Genomic DNA, 11,818 nt, shown 5'->3' with positions numbered 1-11,818 from the left:
AAAGAAAAGGTATTAAAGTCGTGTATTTTGCCTTTAAAGCAGTGATTAGCAAACTTTTTCTGTAAAGAGTCATATAGTCAACATTTTAGGTTTTGTGGGCCACACCATCAATGTCACCAATAGTCAAGAAAATGCAAATTAAAAACAAATGGATACTTTTTTTTTCTTTTTGCCCTTCAGATTGGCAAAAATGCTAAAGATTGATAATACCCTGTTGATGAGTTTGTGGAGAAATAATTACTCTCTAAATTACCCCAATCATTTGGAAAGTTACTTTGGTAGCATTTATTAAAAAATTAAATGTATATATTCTAAGAATACACACATAGTCAGGGAAATACATTAAGACATATCAAAACTGAGTCTTTAAGTGAGGTGAGTGGGAGCAGGGATGGAACTGCACAGACCAAGGGTGACTGTGTCATGGACTGACACAGTTGAGCATGAGGAGCCTGCCTCTTTGCAGCTGAAGTTAAAAAGAAGTGTTGTCACATAGATCCAAAAATAGAACTTTTGAGAATGCCTCTAATAGAAGTATACCAATAACATAAATGTATAAGGTTGTACACTCTGGAGAATGAAAAGCTCTGAATACTTCATCAAAAGAAAGGTTGAACAAATTATAATATATCTATCTGTTAACACCAATGAAATAATATGCATCTATTAAAAAGATCTTGATGTTCTGATCTAGAAGGGCCCCAAACTATAAGTAAAAAAATTAAAATGTTATACAGTATGATCTCATTTTTATAAAAAGTAAAATAAAATAATACTCTCTCTATATATATATATTCACTTTTTTTTTTTTTTTTGACAGTGTCTCACTCCGTCACCCAGGCTGGAGCACAGTGGTACAACCATAGCTCAAAGCTCATTGCAGCCTCAAACTCCTGGGCTCAAGGCATCCTCCCTCCTCGGCTTTCCAAGTAGCCAGAACTACAGGCACACACTACTACACCAGGCTAATCTTAAAATATTTTGTAGAAATCAAGTTGCACTAGGTTGTTCTGGCTGGTCTGAAACTCCTGGCCTCAAGCAAGCCTTCCTCTGTGGCCTAACAAAATGCTGGGATTATAGGCATGAGCCACTGCACCCAGCCTACGTTTTCTTTAATTAAGGAAAACCTATAGAAGAATTCGTCCTAAATGATTAGCACTAGTTATATTAGGAGTTGAGACTAAAACGAAATGGATAGGGAAAAAGAGATGATTAATTTTACTTTAGAAACTTCTGAAGTGCTAAAATTAGACAAAATATATTATTTTGGTTTCTGAAACTACCAAAATTAAAACAATAAGTAACAATATATAATAGTATTATGTGGCTAAGAACAGGATTTCTCTATCAAAATATTTTTTTTTTTGTAAAAAAAGGTAAGTGTGGCATAATTTGAATTTAAGCTAATCCCTTAATTTTTATGCCTTCTTTAATAAATATGCTTTGAATACACACTATATGCTTCAGCTACCACATGAGAAAGCTACATGTCAATATATAACAGATTATACATTTGGAGAGATAAAGTTTACATGTGAAAACAACAGTGAACAAAACAAAACAGCATATAAATAGCTAAGAGTTAAATGACAGGATCTAGCAGTTGAAAAGCTGATGGGTTTTGGAGTATTCAGCCAAAAGATTCTATGCAGGAGACAAGGCTTGAAATGATCTATGGAAGTAGAATTTTCATAATATAAGGGGGAATCCTTAGGCAAGGGCACTTCATAAAGACAGGCATGGAGACAGACAAAGCTGATTTTCATGGGAAAATAAGGCTCAGTTCAGTCAAATGACAGGCTAATATTAAATGGCAGAAAGTATGGGACCAATTATTTCTTTCTGTTATGTGGGGTGATTACACTGGAAAATGTCCTCTAAGGGAAATAGTAGCTTCTTTAGCAAAAAAAAAATTTTTTTTTAAATTTAAGCCCTATTATAGTTCAATCATTTCTAAACAGATCATGTGGAAACTAAGTGGTTATATCCATCAATTATTAAAGTGGTTATGCACATCTATTTCACAGACTAACAGGTGATAATCTGATATCATACACACATACTCAAATATACATAACCATATTCAAAAGAGGTAAGATTCCAAAAGACTATATAAAATAATGGATATTAGGGAGTTTAATTGGAATTTTGGTATCTTATCTTGCATTTGCTATTTAAAGTAATTTTTTTATCTCCTGTCCATAGGCTAAGGTTTTTTTTTTCCTTCTGTTGGTTTAAAAGTTTTAATTCTTTGTTCTTACATTGTTCATCCTTAAATTCCAGAACTCATGTTTGCTTACTGCTAATGATTTCTTTTTTTTTTTTTTGGAGATGGAATTTCACTCTTTTGTTGTCCAGGCTGGAGTGCAATGGTGTAATCTCAGCTCACTACAACCTCTACCTCCCAGATTCCAGAGATTCTCCTGCTTCAGCCTCCCAAGTAGCTGGGATTACAGGCATGTGCCACCCCGCCCGGCTAATTTTGTATTTTTAGCAGAGATGGGGTTTCACCATGTTGGTCAGGCTGGTCTTGAACTCCTCACCTCAAGTGATCCACCCACCTCGGCCTCTTAAAGGGCTGGGGTTACAGGTGTGAGTCACCACATCCAGCCTCTTATCGCTATTGATTTCTTAAACTTACTCCCATCATCTGACTAACAAGGCCTGTGTTTCTTTATATTTCTTTAATGTCCACCTCTATCCTTATGCCCTGGATACTGTCCAGAGTTCTGGTTATGAATTTTCATTGTTTTTCTCTTTTTGCATATGTTACTACATACAATACTTCAGTAAGTTATTTGATTACTCTCAACTCCCACATATTTTACAGCAACATTCTAGATTAATTTCTCTTCCTATAAGAATACTTCCTCCAACAAAGGTGTTTTCAAATGGTCACTGTGTAGTCAAATAGTTGAGACATTTTATGCCAAAGAACTTGGTTTTTGTGCCTTCACATTGAAATGACAACATGGCTAGATAAAATTTCTAGGCTCAGTGTGCTTTTTCTCAATACTTTAACAATATTTTTCCCTTTATCTTACTGTATCCATGTTGCTATTGAGAAATCTGATGTCAATCTGAAACTTGTTCCTTTTAAGGTTTTCTGCTCTCTGACTCTGGAGTCTTTAAAACATTCTTCACTTTGTTTTTGGTATCTATAAATTCCACTTTAAAAGTCCAGGAGTAGGTTTTGTTCCTGGCTTCTATTTGCCACTCTGGGTGCTTTCAATATGAAATCTGCCCTCTTTATTTTCTATTATTATTTCTTTAACTATTTCTCCCCCTTCATTTTGCTCCCTTTCCTTTCAAAAACACTTATTATCTGAATGTTATCCTTTTGTATACCTTAGTTTTCTTTTATATTTTCTATCTGTATTCTTTCCTGCTGCCTTATGAGAGAGCAGCTCAAACCCTCTTCTAATTCCCATTCATTATATAATTTATGTAGTTTGCTGTTTTAAGTGACTAATGTGAGGCAACTTTATAAATTAATTATTTGAGTCTGGCTTCATTAAACAGCATATTTGTAAATAAAATGAAATGTGCCAATATAATATTAAGTAAACATTATAAAAAGGAAAATGAAGCAGGAAACTTTAAAAAGTTTAAAATGAAGCAGCATTTGAAGTTGAAGTTAAGTGTTTACATGGAAAAAAGAATTCTTTTTGTTGTTGTTGTTGTTCTTAAATTGCATTTATGAGAAGTGTGGTCCCTTCTGCATGTTCTTTAAATTATAATTCCTTTTCAATCATTAAAAAAAAATAAAAGATAAAGAGTTTATCCATAACCCTGAAACAACTTATTACAATAAATTGCAATATACCAGAGTATTTACTCACACTTGTAATGGTTGATTTTTTCCTCTCTGGCCCTACAAGAGGGCTTGCAGTCATCTCGCTTTTTGAGCCAACTGTTGTGCTGCCAAGTTTTCGAGCCACATCTTTGTCCCACTCCTCTTTCTGTTCACTTTCCACGCTGTTAGCCTGAGCTCTTTTGGTATATGATACAGCAGGAGGAATGGATGGACCAGCTATAATTTAAAAAAAAAACAGCATAATGAGCTGAAAAACAACTGATCTATTTTCTGCTCACAAACAAAAACTCTGTATTAAAATTATCTACATTTGCATGTTTTAAATTCTGAAGAGAGATTAAACTTTGATTTCAAAAATCAGGTCAGTCCCTGCAATAGGGATTATTTTTATAATTCAGTAATATATGTCTGTGAGAACTAGATGACACAAGCACATAGACATGAATGTACAATGCTTTAAAAACACAAGTTTGGGTAGAACCCATGTGTTGTTTCACTTATGTGACTTTTTTCCCCACCATGATCACTGAAACGCCGCTGCTTCTGATTTGCTGAGATGCTTCTCTGGACCTTCAGGTGAGCAGGGGACTGAAGAGTGCTGTTGTTTAAGTCACTACTGGGCCGGGATCTCTGACACAAGTTTCCACTGGATAATGATTCACCACCTTCAAACTATAAGAAGAAAAACCACGAGGATTTTAAAGCAAAAAAAAAAAAAAGTTTGTAAAAACACTGCACTCTTTATTTTCTAAATGATTTAAAGCTATACAAGAAGTAATCAAAATTTAAAAAACCGTGTAGTATTGGGCCTAGAACTTTAAGTTGGCAAGCAGGAAAGGAGTGAACTGGATAGAATATGCATTAGTGACTACTCATAATCTTCTATTATTTTGTACAAATCCTTAGTTTAGTCAGAACACCAATAACAGCAACCAATTATTGAATGGTAATTATAGACTAGGCACTGCACTAAGCTCTTTCTATATGTTACTTTCTTTAATCATCACAACAAACCTATGATGTATTAAGCTGCACTTTATAGATGGAAAAACTGAGGTTAAGAAAGTTAGGGGCATCACTGAGATTTAAACTTACAATAAAATCTAAAATTTTAAATACACACACATGTATATATACATATGTATGCATATAAACATAAGCATAGATTCGTTTGTTTTCTCCACATTTGTAAAAAAAAAAAACTGGTTTACTGTTTCTGATCAGGAAATTATATCTACTTAGAACTCAGCATGGTAAACTCTGGATTGACATACTATTCCTCTCTCTATAACATAAAACTTGTTTGCTACCAGCAAACCTTTGATGGAATCACTGGCATCCCTATAGGAAATCTAAATTCATATACAGATAATACTAATGATATAGCAAGGTAATACTGATGATAATAACAGCCTAATGCAGAGCACATAGTAATCCACGAGAAACTGTTCCGAGGACTTTATAAGTACTCACTCATTTAACACTTCCAATGATCCTAAAAGATAAGTACTATTACTGTCCTCATTTTATAGATAAGATAACTGAGGCACAGAAAATTAATTGCCTTAGTTGCATAGTTAGTGGTTGTGCTGGGGTAGGGTGGGGGCGGGGTAGCTTAGATCCAATAAGAGCCTGAACTTTGGAACCAGCTCGAGGTAATCAGTTCTCCCTCTATGGGTTCATGCTAGATCTGGTTACTTAAAAGAGCATGGCACCTCCCCCACCTCTCACCTGCTCCCTCTTGCCATGTGACATGCTGGCTTCCCCTCACCTTCCATCATGTCTGTAAGCTTCCTGAGGCCTTTACCAGAAGCAGATGCCAACACCATGCAGATGCCAGCATCATGCCTGCAGAACTGTGAGTCAAATAAACTTTTTTTCTTTATAAATTATCCCGTCTCAGGTACTTCTTTATAGCAATGCAAAACTACCTAACATAGTTCACCATTTGTATACAGTCATTTCCTGAATCTATCTCCTTATGATAGTTCTCCTGGCCTTGAGAATTCCCAGTTGAAAGCATCAGTCACTTGACACTTTATAAGGCAAAATGTCACCAAATAACCTTTCCCAGAGTTACCCCTTTTAAAAATCATTTAAGACATACATTTTATTTCAAAAGCTAACACTTCCTCATGTTCCAGTCACTGACTTTTCTGCACACCTGAAATAACCATATTACCTTTGGTGGGGCTGTTGCATTTGGATGCACAAGCTGTGGGGGAGACCATTCTCGAAGACCAGGTTGTGAATGGTGCCTCTTGGAGCTAAGAAAGACAGTAGGCCTGTTCTTTCATAAAATCTCTTTGGTACCCAGAAATAAAATCACTTCATAATTTATCATCTTGATTTTTGAATTCCAATAAATAAGAATGTTAGGATAGGATCTTTATATTATTTTTGACACCAAAAAGAATGTATTTACTAATATATTAGCTCAATAAATAATTCACAGTAATCTGAAAAGGTGAAAAACTTACTTCAGGTGGTTTTCTACCTAGAAGAATATAAGTAGCCATAACTTCATCATACTTTTGATTTATTAAGGCATCATTTATTTCATCTCGTGCAAAGCCCATAGTGACCATAATATCTAGAAATTTAAAAAAGAGAGATGTTCTGAAAATGGGTTTAGTTTAGTAAACAAATCAACAAAAACAGGCAAGTTTGCCAATTTTGAATATGAAAACTAAGTCATGAAAATTTAAAGTGTAGTTTTAAAAACTTCTGGACTATTAGCCTAAGATACCATATGTTCACAGATATTGTACAATGATAATTTTACATGCAGAAATTATCTACATCATGGGTAATATATTAATGGGCCCACTTAATTTCTCCTTGCCTAATACATTCCTGAGCTTTCTTTGTCCAGTCTGAGACCATGTTAGTCTCTGTTACACAAAATTGTCTTTCTCTCAACTCATCCTCAGCTACTTGTGAAGTGGTTTCTCTCATTTCTTAACAATTTCTGCTTTCTGATTTACAGTAGGTTGACTCTTCTTCGGGCGATTTGAATTTCCATGGTTTTTCTGATCAGGTTCCTGACACCCTAAAATGCTCTCCCCTGCCACACTGCTCTCAAGCCAGATAAAAACACAGTTGAGATGACTCAGCTTGAGACTAAATAATGGCTTTGGGAAGGGATTGAGAAATGGAGAGAACAAGTTAGAAGGAATGCTCTGGCTAGGCATGGGCAATAGCAGGACAAGTGAGGAGGGAGAATAAACACTGCTAAGACAGTGGAAAAAGAAAGGGAGAGCCAAAGTGTTCAACTCTCAATTCAGTGCCTCTACATTTTTGGTTAAAATAAATGCTATACTTGCTGATACTTATCAGTCTGATCAGTGCTGATAGTTACATCAGCCATTCCTCCTGCTGGGCATCACTGAAAGGAAAGAATTCAGTTTATTTATGTTAAGTTTTATATCACTGTTGTCAAACATTGAATTGGACCATAATATATATCAGAACAAATCAGGGAACTTGAAATGTAGAATTTTTAGTGTATTATCATTAAAATGATAACGCAAGTATTTTTCAAGTAAAAATTGCTTTCTATTTACACTTTTAAACACTATTTTTGTACACTAAAGGACTCTTACTTGTTGACTAGGGACAGCACTTCTTACCACGTTTAAATACTTACCTATTCTTTTTATGTCATTGAAATCTGGATCAGGCTCAGCATATGGCTTTAGTTCTTCTTCTTCATGACCAACATTCATCCATCGATCTTTCATTATTTGCTAGGAAATAAACTCTACATTATGTGTGGTCAATCAGAACATTCAGGAACTTATTTTAGCTCTATTTTAGCAAATGTGAAACTACTAGTTCACTCAACAAGTTTCACGTGACATTTCTAGTTCGATTAGTGGGACAAAAAGAGGTATAAGACTTTGGGACACACATGACAACTGTGACTATCTTCCTACACACTCACCAAATGTATTGATTCAAGGTAGCATGCCTCCCTTATTCCTCCAAAGGGAATATTTCCAAATTTAGGTATTTTAATGTAAGAACTTACTTCTCATAAAGCAGATTTTAACTTCTGCTTTCGATTTTATATTTAACATTAATACAGAGATTATAATTTTTTCCTGGCTTTTGCCAAACATATGCCTTATTTTAAAATCACCACGTATTAAAATATTAGCAAAGAAGAGGTCATGGGGAATGAAAATCAGGGTTAACAGTAAAGTTATCACAGCTAACCTGATGTGGAAAGGGAGAGTAGTCAAAATTTAAGTCTAGAGTTAGAAATTAGGTGAGAATCAAGCAGGGGTTGATGTGAATTACCAGAGTCAGATTTAAGCTAAGGCTGTAAAATAACAGTCCTGGGCTTTTAAAAGGCAACCTTATGGAGGCAAGCTAGAAAATGGGAAAAGTATTTGTAAAACATTTACTGGATAAGGAGTAAATATTCAGAATATGTAAAGAACACCTGCAACTCATAATATAAAAATAAATAACCTGAATTAAAAATGGGCAAAGTAATATTTCTAACAAAAAAGATACAGAAGTGGCCAACAGGCATGCTTGTTGTGTGAAAAGATGCTCAACATCAATAGTCATCAAGGAACTCAAAACCATAGTGAAATATCACCTTATATTTATTAGGACGGCCACTATCAAAAAAAACAGAAAACAAGTATTGGCGAGCATGTGAAGAAATTGAAACCCTTGTGAACTGCTGGCAGGAATGTAAAGTGGTACAGCCACTACGGAGAACAGTATAGAGGTTGCTCAAAAAATTAAAAATAGAACTACCATATGATCCAGTAATCCCACTTCCAGGTATTTACCCAAAAAAACTGATAACAGAGTATCAAAGAGATATTCAGAAGCTTATATTCACTGCAGCATTAGTCACAATAGCCTAGATGTGGAAGCAACCTAAATGTCCATTGACAGATGAATTGATAAAGAAAATGTGATACACAAATACAAAGAAATATTATTCAGCCTTAAAAAAAATCTTGCCATATGTTACAACATAGATGAACCTTGAGGACATTATGCTAGGTAAAATAAGCCAATCGCAAAAAGACAAATACTGCATGATTCACTTATATGGATTATCTAAAGTAGTTAAACTCATAGAAACATAAACTATAATAGAATGGTGACTGCTGGGGCTGAGGAGGGGGAAATAGGGAAACTGAATGAGTACAGGGTTTTAGTCACACAAAATGAAAAAGTTCTGGAGATCTCCTGTACAATAATGTATACATAGTTAACAATACTGTAAAACACACTTAAAAGCTGTTAAAAGGGCAAACATATGTTATGTATTTTTTACCACCATCACCACCACGAAAAAAAAGGCAATCTAGTAGAGAATTTACTATACTCATGGTAAATGGGGAACTGGAATAAACTTATTTGAATAATTTTATATTAATTTAGAAAGACTGTTCACTTTTCATTACTACAGAATTTTAGGTTTTCATTCTAGTTGCTGATATATTAATTGTATTTTTCCAGGTCCTGTAAAGTATACTCTCCATCTTTAAATTTTACATGCCAATATTCTACTAATTAGAAAAATAACTACATATATATATATATAGGATATATATCCTCTCTCTCTCTCTCTCTCTATATATATATATATATATATAGAGGATATATATCCTACATATATGAGATATATATATATGAAATATATATAGGATATATACATAGGATATATATATTCTATATATAGGATATATATATATAATCTTTTGAAGGCTAATTCCTTGACTGCCAAAGTACTTTCCACTCATTTATTAACATTTACCTAAAGCTAATCACTAGAAAAAATAAATCCAGGGCAGATTTCTAACAACTGGAATCTCTTAGAATACTGCTGTGCTGGATTGGAGGATTTTCCAGAGGTCATCGTCACATAATTTTTTTTTTTTTTTATTTAAACAGAGGGTCTCACTATGTTGCCCAGGCTGGCCTCGAACTCTGGGAATCAAGTAATCTGCTTGCCTCCGTTTCCCCAAGTGCTGGGATTACAGGCATGAGCCACCATGCCTGGCCACATGATACATTTTTAAATTAAACTTTCTAGAGAATTAATATATTTTAAAAATACAATCATACAGAAATGTAACTCTTTTTTTCCTTTGCCATATGGGCTTTATATTTTTATTTTTCATATTTTTAATATTATTGGAGTATGACATATTTACAGGCAATTGCACAAATGCACATGAACTTTCATGAAATGAACACACATGCAGCCACCCCCCAGAACCAGAAAATACTGCCACCACCCTTTAACCCCAAAACCTCCTCATGCCCCAACTACTTCCCTTCATCCTGCCTTTCAACACCGTACATTAATGTTTCTTAGTCTTGAAGTTCATGCAATGGAGTCAGGCACAAAAATATGTACCCTCGTGCCTGCTTTTTCTTTCTCTTTCTTTCCTTCTTTCTTTCTTTTTTTCCCTTTCTTCCTTCCCTCCCTCCTTCCCTCCCTCCTTCCTTTCACTTAAAGCTCTGGAGTACTTATGCAGATCGTGCAGGATTGTTACATAGGTATACACATGCCATGGTAGTTTGCTGCATCTATCCCCCCATCATCTACATTAGGTATTTCTCCTAATGTTATCCCTCCCCAATCCTCCCCTGCTATCCCACCTGGCCCCCCAACCCCTCAAAAGACCCTGGAATGGTGATGTTCTCCTCTCTGTGTCCACGTGTTCTCATTGTTCAACAGCCACTTATGAGAATATGCAGTGCAGACACGTAACTCTTAAAAGACTACCACTAACTTGATTTCTTATCACCATATTGGGCTATGGTAATTTATGTACCTTATCCAACTATTGTTTTAAATTATTATTTTTTTTAATTATACTTTAAGGTCTGGGATACATGTGCAGAATGTGCAGGTTACATAGGTATACACGTGCCATGGTGGTTTGCTGCACCTATCAACCTGTCATCTACATTAGGTATTTCTCCTAATTCTATCCCCACCCTTGACTCCCACCCCATGACAGACCCTGGTGTGTGATGCTCCCCTCCCTTTGTCCATGTGTTCTGATTGTTCAGCTTCCACTTATGAGTGAGAACATGCAGTGTTTGGTTTTCTGTTCCTGTGTTAGTTTGCTGAGAATGATGGTTTCCAGCTTCATCCATGTCCCTGCAAAGGACAGAAACCCATCCATTTTTAGGGCTGCATAGTATTCCATGGTGTATATGTGCCACATTTTCTTCAACCAGTCTATCACTGATCGGCATTTGGGTTGGTTCCAAGTCTTTGCTATTGTGAACAGTGCTACAATAAACATATGTGTGCATGTGTCTTTATAGTAGAATGATTTATAATCCTTTGGGTACATACCCAGTAATGGGATTACTGGGTGAAATGGTATTTCTGGTTCCAGATTCTTGAGAAATCGCCACATTGTCTTCCATGATGGTTGAACTAATTTGCACTCCCATCAACAGTGTAAAAACATTCCTATTTCTCCACATCCTTTCCAGTATCTGTTGTTTCCTGACTTTATAATGATCTCCATTCTAACTGGCATTAGATAGTATCTCATTGTGGTTTTGATTTGCATTTCTCTAATGACCAGTGATGATGAGCTTTATATATATACAATTATATGTTTGTTGGCTGCATATATGTCTTCTTTTGAGAAGTGTCTGTTCCTATCTTTCATCCACTTTTTGCTGGGGTTGTTTTTTTCTTATAAATTTGTTTAAGTTACTTGTTGATTCTAGATATTAGCCCTTTGTCAGATGGATAGGCTGCAAAAATCTCCCATTCTGTGGGGTGCTTGTTCACTCTGATAATAGTTTCTTTTGATGTGCAGAAGCTCTTTGGTTTAATTAGATCCCATTTGTCTATTTTGGCTTTTGTTGCCATTGCTTTCCGTGTTTTAATCATGAAGTCTTTGCCTATGCCTATGTTCTCAATGGTACTGCCTAGGTTTTCTTCTAGGGTTTTTATGGTTTTAGATCTTACATTTAAGTCTTTAATCCATC

General features: G+C 35.1%; 1 protein-coding gene across 12 annotated transcripts in view; it reads right to left on the bottom strand.

The window, feature by feature from the left end:
* MARK1 (microtubule affinity regulating kinase 1) overlaps window positions 1-11,818 on the bottom strand; it is a 126,469-nt gene that overhangs the window by 21,211 nt on the left and 93,440 nt on the right. For all 12 annotated transcript variants that reach the window (XM_032289285.1, XM_032289287.1, XM_032289286.1 and 9 more), the window contains 4 exons: window positions 7,467-7,566; window positions 6,298-6,410; window positions 4,336-4,489; window positions 3,843-4,033 (listed from right to left, as the gene is read on the bottom strand). In XM_032289285.1, coding sequence (XP_032145176.1) covers window positions 3,843-4,033; window positions 4,336-4,489; window positions 6,298-6,410; window positions 7,467-7,566 — 558 coding nt within the window. The remainder of the gene's footprint in view (window positions 1-3,842; window positions 4,034-4,335; window positions 4,490-6,297; window positions 6,411-7,466; window positions 7,567-11,818) is intronic.

This window comes from Sapajus apella, unplaced genomic scaffold (assembly GCF_009761245.1).
Source record: "Sapajus apella isolate SASKATOON/1434 unplaced genomic scaffold, GSC_monkey_1.0 scaffold22, whole genome shotgun sequence".
Lineage (NCBI taxonomy): Eukaryota > Metazoa > Chordata > Mammalia > Primates > Cebidae > Sapajus > Sapajus apella.
The sequence above is the reverse complement of the archived record's forward strand: the minus strand, read 5'-3'. Positions and strand labels throughout refer to the sequence as shown.